Genomic DNA, 13230 nt, shown 5'->3' with positions numbered 1-13230 from the left:
TCTCCCAACAACCCATGCAGTAGATGCAGCTGTTATCTCACTTGATGGCTGGGGAGACTGGGGCCCAGAGAGGTGAAGTAACCCCCAAGGTCACACAGCCAATACATGGCAAAGCTAGGAGCAGAGCCCGAGTGTGTCTGATTCCAGAGGCCGTTCCTTACATCACACCGTCCTGCCTCCTCTCTGTTTCTGAGTGCCACCCCCGCCCCCACAAAGAACAATCCCAGCTGGAGTTAGTCGGTTTACACTGTGAAATCGCCGGTGGTCACACACCCTGCCTCCCGTCTCCCCCACAAGTTAACAAAGCCGCTCCCCGTCCCTTCCTCGGCCCTGACCCTGACCCACCCCCACCCACTGACGAGAGCTTGCTTGTGTCTCCTGCCCCAGGACCTCCACCACGGGCGCATCCAGATGAAAACCCTCACCAACAAGTGGTACGAGGAGGTGCGCCAGGGCCCCTCTGGCTCCGAGGACGACGAGCAGGAGCTGCTGTGACTGAGCAGGTGCTGTGGCCTCTGGGCAGGCAGGGCCGCCACGCTGCCACCCGGCCTCGCCAAGGCTCCCAGGACAGACCCCCAGCAAAGGCCCCCAGAGGCGCATGCGTTTGGCCTCCAGGGCAGATGCAGGCACGTGAGGCTTTGTAACTCGAACTTCCCAGGCCTTTGGAGCCAGCGGCTGTTTCTGAAACGCGTCATCTCCACATTCCTCGCTGAGCCGGCCCTCTGCTCGCAGTTGCTCCTCAGCCCGAGATTGGAGGGACCACCTGTCAGGTAAATGTTTCCTTCCGCCTCTGCAGCTGAGGCCAGCAGTCACCTGTCAAGACATTCCTCTCCTGAGAGGAGAAGTGCTGCTGTGGAGCCTGCCGTGACCGGGTGTGCTCAGGGAGCATTGTTTCGAAGTTTCTGCCATTTGCGACCCCACGAGCCGCCTGCTGAGGCCGGGCTGTCCCTGCTGGCCTGGGTGTCTGACTGCCGTGTTCCTTTGCGTCATCAAGGTGCCTCCGGCCTCAGCAGCAGCAGTTCTGAAGTGGCAGGCTCAGAAATCGTGAAAAGCGCACACTCCCCTTTATGATGTTGCCTGCACTCCGAGGAAGAAAAACTGAGTGACCTTTCTCTTCGTGACTTCTGACGGGCATCTCGCAGGCTGTCTCCCTGGGTGGCAGGCAGCTCCTGCCCTTCTCTGGGAATACTGTGAGTGTTTCCACTGGTACTGAGCATGAGGGCACAGGCCCATTGGAAGCTGCGTCCCTGGGGTTTGGGGATGAAGGAGCCTGTTCTGTGGGGTCAGAGCGCCCTCTAGAGGGAGAAGCTAGAGGTACAAGTTTTATGCGGGCCTGCAGCCGCTGTCTGAATTCAGTTTAAATTCATGCACTTTTACAAAGTTGTAAGAGCCTGGCAGGCGCCTCCCTCACCTCAGTTCCCTAGTTGGCGGTCCTCGTTTGTCCAGAGGCCCCTTTTCCTGGGCTCCACGGGGTCTGCCCGCCGTGTGCCTGCTGCTGCCTTCACCGCTGATGAGCATTTCCTCTCTCCCTCTCCCCAGTCTCTACTGTCTTGGGTCCCATTTGTCCCCCAGGCCAGGGTCCCAGCTCACCAGAGCAGCTGTGCCCCACGCCCCTCCCCTGCTACCCTCCCCCACCCAGGACTCCAGTGGCCTCCGGAACATTGCCTGCAATCCCCAAGCAGCCACTGCCACCCCAGGACTCGTTTGTTCCCAGAGTGTGTGCACACGTTTTTTCTCTGACACTCACACACCGGGCCATCCCCATGGTCCCGGCCCCTGGGCCGTCTCGGGGTGAGCAGCTGCCCATCATGTCCAGGTGAAATGGAGTTGCTGACTTGCGCATCCACTCCTCACTGGCCCTTGAACAAGCCTCGTACCTGCTTGCCTTTGCCCGGCTGTGGGCTACGGCTGTTCCCTTGTGTGGCTCAGGGTCCCGGCTGGAGCCTGGGGACTTGGCACCCTCTGGGCTGGTTTAATTCATCATGGGCATGTCCTTGGTTCTCTGTGGTGGTCCCTGGGCTGGCAGCAAGTACGTTTCTATCTCTTCTGCCTCAGGGAGCGTGGCTCTGGGTGTCGGGAAGGACTGACTCAGGACGCTCCAGGATGCGTGTGCCCAGCCCACAAGGCCAGGCCCCTGCCCACACGCCTTCCCTTTGCCCAGAAGTGTTAGTGTGAGGCCAGTCAGGCAGGAAGCATGCAGTTTCCTTTTTACGCATGAAAAGTAAATTTGTACTTAGTAGAGCTAAAATATGATCTTTTTTTTTTCTGTAATCTCTCACCTTAACCCCATAATTTGAGCCAAACAGGATTATTTTACTGTACCTGACATCCCCACTGGAGGAATAATGCCATGCATAATCCTGGTCTCCGCCATTTCCTATTTCCTTTTAGTGGAAAAGTAAGAGAAGAGGTCAGAGAGGGAGGGGCCTTTGTCTACATAATTTACTTTCTCCTCTGAGATTCAGGGTCTGATCTCAGAGGTGTAAGTTGCATTGCAAACTCAATAGCTTGACAGAAAAAAATATTTTTGGCTGAGTTCACAGATAAGCAATGAAAATAGGATCTTCTCAATTCACACTGCCCCTTGTCACCAGGTCCCACCTGGCCTCCCACTGTTACCTGAGACCTGAAATCAACACTGTCGTAGAGAAGCACCTGGGGGCTTGGTGGAAGGTCCCCAAGACTTGGCCTGGGGGCGGTGGGCACCTTTCCTGGCTGGAACCAGCACCAGCCTGGATCGCCTGTGAGCCTCTTCTGCCCCCTGCTGGCTGAGTGAGGGGTTAGCAGCCTGGGAGAGCATTCCCCTGGGGAGAGGGTATCTGTTCTCCAGCAGTCTCTGCTGTTCACCTTTGGAATAGGCAAAAGCCCATAGAGATATATTTTTCTGGCGGATTTTTTTTAAATGTCTTTGCCTGAGAATCAAAAATTGCTGCTGTCTACCTTTAGCATACCTAATAATTCTAGTTTGGGTAATAAATGCCTAGAAGACAAAAAGATATCCAGCGTAACTGTCACTTCCCGCATATTTACTTTCTTTTAGGTCTAGGCCATGGGACAGGAGAGCGACAGCACGTAGAGAAGGGGATACTTCAGAGTGAGGTGAAGGCTGTGAAGTCAGCGAGTGCCTTGGGGAAGCTGGCTGGTTAGCCGGTGAACTCAGAAGACATGCCTGTCCTGGGCAGCGGGGGGGCCGTGCGGCAGCCAGCCCCACACCCCAAGGCTCCCCCTGCAGCCCTGTCGTTGTAGGACCCCTGGGAACAACCATACCCTGGGGCTTGGAGTGTGAGGCCTTACCAGGAAAGAAGCTGGCTTTTCCTAGGTCCCCAGAGATTAAGTTTGGGCTGGGCTGGGCCAAGGCCAGGTGGAAGGTGGCTCCGTTGCGTCTGGTGCTCAGACACTCAGGGGCAGAACTGAAACCCTCCCACTCCCAGACCAGCCACCTCTTTCACAGTGGGAATGCCGGCCAGGTCACAGCTGATGTGAGGCCAAGTGGCAGGGCCTGGCCCAGAATGCTGGCAGCTCCTGAGTACCCCATGTCAGCCCAGGGAGGCCCCAGTATGCCTGCAGATTCCTTTGTGTGCAATGAAATGCGGAAAGATTGGTGAGTGTGTATCTGTCTCTCCAAAACCCACGTTCAAGGTGCCATCCGCAAGACTTGGGCTCACGAGGTCCCAGGTCCACATTCTCACAGGGGCCCACACATTTGGCGAGGTCCTCAGCGGGGTGGCCACAGCCAGGATCCCACTTCTGCTTTGGTGTGGAGAGGGAGGGTGGGGCAGGGTGGTGGCTGGCTTCTCCTCAGCCAAGTCACAGCCGTCAAAGGTGCAGGCATGGCCTGGGGTGGATCTGCTCTTAGAACTGGTCCCTGAGTCAGGTGTGAGGAGGCCTCTCTCAGCAGCAGTGAGCTGCCATTGATTAGGACTTGAAATGTGAAACAGAGAGAGGGTCCCCGGATCCTTCCCCATTCCCTCCAGAATGCAGGTATGTGTTTCTCCTGTTGGCTGGTAGGTGGGGAAACCAAATCTGAAATGTTCCTGATACAGCAGCTAGAACATTAAAAGTTGTTCTACCAGGAACCCGGTCTCCAAAGCCCCAGGCAATATGCTGTAGATGAAAACACCACACTCAGAGTGAAGGCTTAGAGAGAAGCAGCAGCCACACTCCCGTCCATGTAAGCTCCTGCCGTTTCTCACGTCCGTGTAAGCTCCTGCCGTTTCTCACACAAATGGGTTACGTATTCAGGGACTTCCGTTGTCATTGGCCAAGTTACAAAAGAAGGAAGACTTTCTAATGTCCCCTGGCTGGCCCCATTTTTTCCCAGAGGGAAAAAAAAGACTTGGCCTTTCTTCCCAGGGAGCTGGTCTTCTCCCAGGCTCTGCCTGAGCTCGCCTGGGTGCAGGCGCAGAGCTGAGCGCGCGTGAGCGCAGCTGCGGGACCCTGTGGCCGTGTGCTTGGACGGGGAATGTGCCGATGGGTGGTCAACAGAGAAAGGCCACCTGTCAGCCCTGTGGGCCTGCGCTCCCGGGAGCCCATCCTCGAGTTCCCGGCGCTCCCTCCTCTCGCAGCTGCAGCCCCGCTCCAAGGAACCACGGGCGGCGCACGGGCCAGGTCGGGAAGGCGCCTTCTCGCCGCACAGCCGCGGTTCTTCGGTTCCCTCGGGGCTTACCAAACAAAGGCTGTGACATTTTCTCCAGTGCAGCTCCTGCAAAGCTTGATTTGTTCTCAAGCTTAATCAGAATCTTGTATTTTTTTGAGTAATTTTCTTTGTAAAAACGAAGGATTTTTTTAAGTACTGCTTTTTGATTTAAGGACCATTGGGAAGGTCGGGCTTATTCTTTTGTCCTCCCCCAAGTAAGCTGTGAGAGGCATTTGTTAGGTCCTGGTCCCGAGAAACGGTGTGCTGCTCTTCTTGGTGGGGCTTCTGACTGGGGGGGAAGGTGGGTCAGCGATGGGGGACCTGTGGCTGCTATGCTGGAGCCCCTGCTCCATCTCACTGGGCTCTTTAAAGATTTCACAAATGGATGAAAACAGGAATTTAGTCACTGGGTACTTATTTAGAAATAAAAACGAATGCTGCTGAATCAGAGGCAGTTGGTGTGTTTTCGTTCAGGTGGCTTTGCAAACGCATGGGGCACACACTCCTGGACTCAGCTCCGTGTCATTACCTACCCCACTCCGGACGAGCAGCAGACGTTGCCGCAAAGCGCAGTGGTCAGTGGGGGGAGTGTGGGCTCTGGAGGAGGAGGCCTGGGCCTCATTCCTGCCTGCCCTTGGTGAGGCTGAGCCGATGGGCCCAGCCTCCAGCCGGCCACGGCTGCTTTTCCTCACGGGTGCTAAGGACCCATCTTCCCGGGGCTCGCTGGGCCGGCTGGTCTCCTGCCGCCGGGACTGCAGACCAGCCCCTGGTGGGCCTTTGCCTGACTGTGAACCCAGGGACACGCCGGTCTGTCCCCCAGGCTCTGAATCCGCACAGCGGCAGGAGCCTCTGAGGGGAGGAGGTGGCGGCGTCTGTGGGAAGTCTTGAGCATCAGTGTAGTGATACCCTCATACTTCCAGAAGGCATCCAAAGCTGCTTGTCCAACAGGGCAAACAAAAAACACACGCACATAATAGAAATCGAAACCAGGCAGAGGAGTCTGTCCTGACCCCAGGCCCGGGCCTTCTGGCGGGGAGGCAAGACTTAGTTCCTTCCAGCCCTGCAGTTTACCCCATCCTGCCCCTAGTCCAAGAAGGAAGGGGGGAGGGTCAGTCACACCAGGACCCACCCATACCTGGGCAGCCCCACCACACGCCCCAGGGCCAGCCGGCGTCGGGCAGGAGCCGGTGCAGCCGGGGCGCGTCAGCCCCTTTCCCACCTTAGATAGACCCGGGTTCAGAGAGAGATTTCTCTACCAGAATAAAACTCTGCACGCGTGATGACAGGTGGCACTGGAGTGACAGGGACGCTGGCAAATATACAGCAGAATCTTCTCAGGCCGCTGCTGGCTGCAAGGGAGGCTGGGAAACGGAGTTTTGCTGAGCAGAGCGTCAGCCTGGACAAAATGGAGTCCTGGTAGGACAGGGAGAATGGATCCCGAGTGGCACCCGCCACTGAAGGACCTGGGTACTTTTCACTCACACTTCAAGCCTTTTCTCAACTAGAAAAAGTGCTCAGGTGGAGGGGAACAAGCCAGGGAGGAAGTATTTTTCTTGGAGGCCATGAAGGCTGTGGGGAAGGACCACACACAAAGTTGAGGGCCCCACAACCCCCAATAAGTTACTAACAACAAAAATAATCCTAACTGCTACAGCTTCATGAAGTGAGACAAGCAGATTCCAAAACAATGTATATAGTATTAGCCTCTAAAAATTAAATTAATTATGCATATATATTGGAAAAAATCTGGAATGACAGGTGGCAAGTTTTGACTTTGGTTCTGAGTGGAAAGATTATGGGTAACTTAAAAAATCTTATCGTTTGTATATATTTTCTATTTCTTTCATAAAGAACATTTATTCAACAATAAGGAACACACAACGTATTATCTTCACTTTTCACAATGTGATTACAAATGGAACCAGAACGCAAGGAGCAGTGTGTTAGACGGAGACGTGACGCCGTGAGAGCACTGGGGAAGCAGAAGTGTCATCGTCCATCCTCCACTGGAGTCCAAATGGATGGAGTCACCTTGGAGACCAAGCCGGCCACGCCTAGGCAAGTGAGAGACGCCTGTGACCCCTCAACCTAGCAATTCCTCTCCTCAGGTTATGCCCTGGAGAGCAAGGATGCGCACACGACGGCCTGAGGGCAAACCCAGCCTGCTCCTGTGGCTGTGCCACCAGAGAGCCAAGGCTGGTTCTTAACATTTTCAATGGTGGAAAAAGAATTCAGAAGAAGAAGATTTCATGACGTGAAAATTATATAAAATTCAAATGTCAGTGTCCATACAGTTTTGAATTTTCTAATAAATTTATGGAAATTTGTTTGCTCTTTTGTTATATAAGTACAAACTTTTTTTTTGGCCTCTTGGCTCCCAAAGCCTACAATATTCACTATCTGGCCATTTACAGAAAAAGCCTGCCCACCCCTGCCCACAGAAATTCTTAGACACACATGCACCAGGAGACACCCACAAGAATATTTGTAATAGCAAATTATTGGAAACATGCTAAATATTTCTCACTAGGAGAACGGATAAGCTGTGGCACAGTAACGTAAGGAACATGAATTGGAAGCAGTGAGGACGGGTGGATGGATGGATGAAGCTAGAATGAATATATCAACGTGGACAAATCTCAAAATGTTGTGAGGAGGGGGAAGCAGGCTGCGGAGGAATACAGGATAAGAAGTGCATCGACAACCAGGCAAAACAATGTTGTGAGATGATGGTGCTTAGGGACGAGGCCCAGCGCAGTGAGAGTGTGAGGAGAGGTCAACGCAGGGTCAGGGCTCCTGTGGGGTGGGGGAGGGATGGTTAGGAACTGCCTGGACCGCATTACACTCCCTGACCCACCTGCATCCCTGACGGTTCCCTTCCTAACGGAGCAGCGGCCGACCAGCAGTTCATGTCGTGTGACCTTGCAGATGCTCCCCACTCTCCGGCCCCTGCTCTGTGGGGAGGCACTGAGACGCTCTCCAGGGCCGGCCCAGGCCAGGACTCCTTCCTACCAGTCAGGATTAGGTGTAGTCATGGGTGACAAAATCAAAATTAGTACTGGCTTCCCTGGAGTCCTTGAGAACCAGGATTCTCAGCGTGGGAAAAGAAAGATAAACGAAGTTAAGTAAAAACCCTGTCGGTCCTGAATTTTAATTTAAAGTATAAGTATGAACTTATGATGTATTTTGTCTTTAAAAAAACACAAACCTGTTCCTAGCTCTGCCCATTGAAAAGCCCTAGAAACAATGACCAACCCAGTGGCAGGAAGACCCTTAGCTCTCAGACTGTTGTCTCCATTTTACAGGAAAAGGACCCAGGGCTCTTTGGAGAAGCATCTGATTCCAGGACTTGGGCAGGAAATGTCCAAGATGAACCTGGAGCACCTTGTCACACCAGATAGTGAGGAAGCAAAGGTTTCAGGGTCACGTTAGAAGGACTCAGGAGCCAGCTCGAGGAGGTTCCTACTGGCCAAAGACAGGAATTTGAGCATCAATAACAATAATGCAATGGATTTAATATTTAAAATTTACCGAAATCAATGAGTTCATAATGATACTTTTTAAAAATCAGTCACTGTTGGGGGATTAGAAGGCATCAACTCATTGTTCTAAGTAAAAATAAAGGGAAAGAATTAAGCATTTATCCCACCTTTTTCAAACAGTACCACTGGTAGTCAAACAGTAGATGAGGGAAGTTTCTTTTTAACTTTTTAAAAAAATAATCATAGATTTACAGTAAGTTGCCAAAAAATAATACAGAAAGGTCCCAGGTACCCTGCACCCAGTTCCCCCCAGTGGTAACATCCTGGATAACTACAGAACAATATTACAACCAGGAAACTGACTTGGGCACAATCCATGGACCTTGTTCAGATTACTCCAGTTTTACATGCACTGCTCTGTGTGTGTGTGTGTGTGTAGTTCTGTGCAGTTTTATCACTGGTATAGATTCACACCACCACAGGGAGGTTTCTTGTTATAGAAGTATTCCAGTTGCCAAACAAAGAAGGAATACAGTTGTCCCTGGGTGTCCGCAGGGGACGGGTTCCAGGACACCCAGTAGATACCAAAACCCACGGACGCTCAAGTCCCTCATATAAAATGGCGCAGTATTTGCATATACTACACCATCTTCCCATACACTTTAAATCATCTCTAGTTCACTTATAATATTTAATACAATGTAAATGCTTATGTAAACAGTTGTTATACTGTACTGTTTAGAGAATAATGACAAGAAAAAAAAGTCTGTACATGTTCAGCACAGACGAAACCACTGCAGGCTTTTCAGTCCATAGTTAGCTGAATCCAAGGATGTGGAACCCTCAGATATGGAGGGCTGACTGTACTAGAATTGGAATATCTCCCTTTTGCAAGCTCTAATGAAATAATGGATCTAAGTACTAAGTAACAGCCTTAACGGCTGTTAATATCCCTAACAGAGCGAACTCCATATCATGTGCCTCCTGATGAAAGAATACAACATCTGTGAAGCATCCTTAACCAAAAGATCAAAGCCAAAGCTGAGCAGACCTCCAAAGTCAACCACCGTGTGAAAAATACCACGTAAACGGAATGAAGGACAAAAACCACATGATCATCTCAATGCAGAAAAAGCATTTGACAAAACCCAACACACTTTCATGATAAAAACACTCAACAAACTAGGAATAGAAGGAAACTACCTTGACAAAAGAAAGGCCACATATGAAAACCAGTGTGCCACAGCTGACATCATAATCAATGGTGAAAGGCTGAAAGCGTTTCCTCTAAGATCAGGAACAAGAGAAGGATGCCCACTCTCGCCACTTCTATTCAACACAGCACTGGAAGTCCTAGCCAGAGCAATTAGGCAAGAAAAAGAAATAAAAGGCGTCCAAATTGGAAAGAAAGAAGTAAAATTATATCTGTTCTCAAATGACATAATCTTATATGTAGAAAACCCTAAACATTCCAGAAAAAAACCTGTTAGAACTAATAAATGAATTCAGCCAAGCTGCAGGATACAAAATCAACACAAAAAAATCAGTTGCTTTCTATACATGAACAGTGAATAATCTGAAAAGGAAATTACAAAAGCAATTCCATTTACAATAGCATCAAAAATAATAAAATATTTAAGAATAAACTTAACTAAGGAGGCAAAAGATTTGTACACTACAAACTACAAAACATTGCTGAAAGAAATTAAAGAAGACATAAATAAATGGAAAGACATCCCCTGTTCATGGGTTGAAGGACTTAATATTGTTAAAATGTCCATACTACCCAAAGCAATCTACTGATTCAGTGCAATCAATCCCTATCAAAATCCCAATGGCATTTTTTGCAGAAATAGAAAAGAAAAATCCTAAAATTTATATGAGTTCTCAAGTGACCCTGAATAGCCAAAACAATCTTGAAAAAGAAGAACAATGTTAGAGGCCTTGCACTTCCTGATTTGACAACATACTATATACAAAACCACAGCAATCAAAATAGTGTGTTACTGGCGTAAAGATAGACATATAGACCAACGGAACAGAATAGAGAGCTCAGAAATAAACCCTCACGTATGCGGTCAAATGATCTTCAACAAGGGAGCCAGGACCACCCAATGGAGAAAAGACCGTCTCAACAAATGGTTTTAGGAGAACTGGATATCCACATGCAAGAGAATGAAGTTAGACCTTTACCTTACACCATACACAAAACTTAACTCAAAATGGATTAAAGGTCTAAATAAGACCTAAAACTATGCAAGTCCTAGAAGAAAACATGGGGAAAAGTTTCATGACATTGGATTTGGCAATTTCTTGGATATGACACCAAAAGCAAAAGTAGACAAATGGGACCACACAGCAAACTTGAAACTTCTGCGCATCAAAGGGATGCCCCCTCTCTGCCACTCTGGCAGCCTCACCCACCCACCCCAGGCCCCGCCCCTCTGTGAGCCAGTTTCCCATCCCTCCACCTGCCTCCGCCTCACCCCGGGGCTCCCCAAAGCCGGCTACCTGGAGGCTGCCCCAGGAGTCCTCAACTGGAGATTCTCCAGACACAGGGACTTCTCAGAAACAAGGCTCTCCCCAAGATGGAATTTCAGTTTCTCTTTCCTTCTCTGCACAGGTCTGGACTCACCTAGTTCAGCGGCTGGCCCCACCCCCTCATGCCTTTTCAGTCAAAGTGGAGATTCCAACTTGCATTTGCCTTTTCGCTTTACACACATCACCTGGGACTGCCCAGGGAGCCTGGCTAAAAGCAGAGACATGCGGCCGGAGGAGCAGTTGAGATTTCGCCATGGCTACAGCTTGGGTCCCAGTGCTGGTGACTGTGCTGCTGGGCCTGGCCACAGCAGGCCCTGTCCCCACTTCCAAGCCCACCACAACCTGGAGGGGCTGCCACATGGGCAGGTTCCAGTCTCTGTCGCCGCGGGAGCTGGAAGCCTTCAAGAAGGCCAAGGATGCCTTGGAAGAGTCGCTCCTGCTGAAGAGCTGGAGCTGCAGCGCTCGCCTCTTCCCCAGGACCAGGGACCTGAGGCCGCTGCAGGTGTGGGAGCGCCCTGTGGCCCTGGAGGCTGAGCTACACCTGACGCTGAAGGTCCTGAGGACTGCGGCTGACTCGGCCTTGGGGGCCGTCCTGGACCAGCCCCTTCACACGCTGCGCCACATCCACTCCAAGCTCCAGGCTTGTGTCCTGGCTCAGCCCACAGCAGGCCCCAGGCCCCGGGGCCGCCTCCACCACTGGCTGCACAGGCTCCAGGAGGCCGAGAAGAAGGAGTCCCAAGGCTGCCTCGAGGCCTCCATCACGTTCAACCTCTTCCGCCTCCTCACTCGGGACCTGAAATGTGTTGCCAGCGGAGACCTGTGCGTCTGAGAAGCCGGACCCACCCCTGCCCGTCTGGAACACAGACCTTATTTATGAACTAAGCCCCATCCCTGCCTTAAGTTATTTCCTCTCACCCTTATTTATGGAGCTGCCGCTCTGACTCAGACCCACAAGAAATGTTTATTTTTCTACTTTTGTATAATCGGTGCAAATAAACAGTAGGAACTGGAAAAAAAGGAAGAGCCAACTACCAATTTTCAGGAGATGGGGAGAACGGAAGAACCTGTTAAACAACAGCAAGGACTGCAATCAGCAGAATAGAGACTCGGGCAAATGCCGAAGGACAAATAATCCCGTTTCTTCAGCAAATACATTTCCAGGAAAGAAAAACAGAAAGATGGGGCCCCTATACTCTACCGGGATGGTCTATAAAGAGGATTTAAAGATCTATCCACCATCGGCAACACAGAGACCTTATTTGGGCCCTGATACAAACAAACTGTTCCAAAACCATGGGTTGATGACGACTGGACCTGGGGACATTGACTGGATATTTGTCACTATTAAAGAATTGTTATAAAAATTTAGATGTGATAATGGTATTGTGTTTTAAAAGTCCGTGTCTTTTAGATACACACACTGAAGTATTCACAAATGAAATCGATATCTGCAACTGGCTTCAAAGGAATTTAGGAGTCAGGGAGGATGGCCAGGTAGAGGAAACCAGGTGGCCACAAGCTGCTAACTGTTGAACCGTGGAAGCTGGGTCCAATATACATGAGGGTTCGTTATATTAGTCTCTCGCTCCTTTTGTAAATAAAAAGTTTTAAATGAGCAAATGGAAAAACTGTGATTTAAGCAAGATAATAGCTTTTCTTATATGAAAACTCTGGAGGTAGGCGAGACAGGCCAGGTATGATGGTGGCTTCCTAAGCATCAGGGACCAAGCCCCTTCCAGCTGCCGCCCCAGCCTCTTCTTCACTTGGCTTCCACCTCAGGGTCTCACACGGCTGCTCCCTTCCAGCCAGCACAGCTGTTCTAGCCAGGAAGGAGGATCAGGGTGGGAAGAGGGACAAGCTCCCTTCTTTGAAGAACATGTCTTAGAAGCCACACAAAGCACTTCTCCATCCCAGGGACCCAACACAGTCACATGACCATGCCTGGCCGCAGAAGAGGCGGGGAAAGGCAGTCTTTAGTCTGGGTGGCCATATGCCTACAAATCAGGGCTTCCATTACCAAGGGAGAAGGGGTGAGCGGAGATGGGGGTTCCATTCGCAGTGTCTGCCACACTCTCATCCCTCTGATATTGGTAATCAGGCGTGTGGGGTACCACACATCGGTGCTCGGAGCTGGCAGCAGAGCTAACACTGTACAGCTGGTGGGCCTGATGTTGTTTAAACATGCTTGTCATTTATGTACACAGATTAAGCAATCTGCTCCAAGTCTCTGCTCCGCTTCGGATGTGGGAGCGAGTGTCTGGCTTCCTTTGCTCTCCCAGGCTGGGTGTTCATCTCTAGGAAGCTGCTGTTCCTGGCAGCCAGGATGGCGGTGCTATTTCCTATGCTGTAGCTAAAACCAAACCCAGCACCTGGGCCTTGGTCTGGCCGGAGGCCTGGATATTCGTTCAGCCAGGGCATGAAATGGAGAAACCTGTTCAGTCTCTTCCCCAACAGCCGAGGCCAATGCAGCAAGGCGGTCAGCATCGTGTGTAAAGCCAGGATGTCCCAAACCACAGCTGCTCTTACACCACCACGATTTTTGCCATCTATTTTGCTTTTAAGCCAACCCTC

General features: G+C 50.9%; 2 protein-coding genes across 2 annotated transcripts in view; both read left to right on the top strand.

Annotated features, from left to right (window-relative positions):
• SLC9A8 (solute carrier family 9 member A8) overlaps positions 1-4187 on the top strand; it is a 71713-nt gene extending 67526 nt beyond the window's left edge. Inside the window, exon 16 of the mRNA XM_058562492.1 lies at positions 388-4187. Within this exon, the coding sequence (XP_058418475.1) occupies positions 388-495 (108 nt within the window). The 3' untranslated portion in view covers positions 496-4187. The remainder of the gene's footprint in view (positions 1-387) is intronic.
• Positions 4188-10710: 6523 nt separating this feature from the next.
• Positions 10711-11991, top strand: LOC131418108 (interferon lambda-1-like). The gene has a single exon (XM_058562103.1). It carries the CDS (start codon positions 10913-10915, stop codon positions 11486-11488), a length of 576 nt encoding a protein of 191 aa, XP_058418086.1. The 5' UTR covers positions 10711-10912; the 3' UTR covers positions 11489-11991.
• Positions 11992-13230: the final 1239 nt, after the last annotated feature.

This window comes from Diceros bicornis, chromosome 19 (assembly GCF_020826845.1).
Source record: "Diceros bicornis minor isolate mBicDic1 chromosome 19, mDicBic1.mat.cur, whole genome shotgun sequence".
In the NCBI taxonomy this organism is placed as follows: Eukaryota; Metazoa; Chordata; class Mammalia; order Perissodactyla; family Rhinocerotidae; genus Diceros; species Diceros bicornis.
Note: the sequence above shows the minus strand (reverse complement) of the source record. Positions and strands in the feature narration are given on the sequence as shown.

What these genes read in the sequence shown, in the direction of transcription:
- LOC131418108 (XM_058562103.1), top strand. Translation starts at nt 10,913, where the DNA reads ATGGCTACAGCTTGGGTCCCAGTGCTGGTGACTGTGCTGCTGGGCCTG.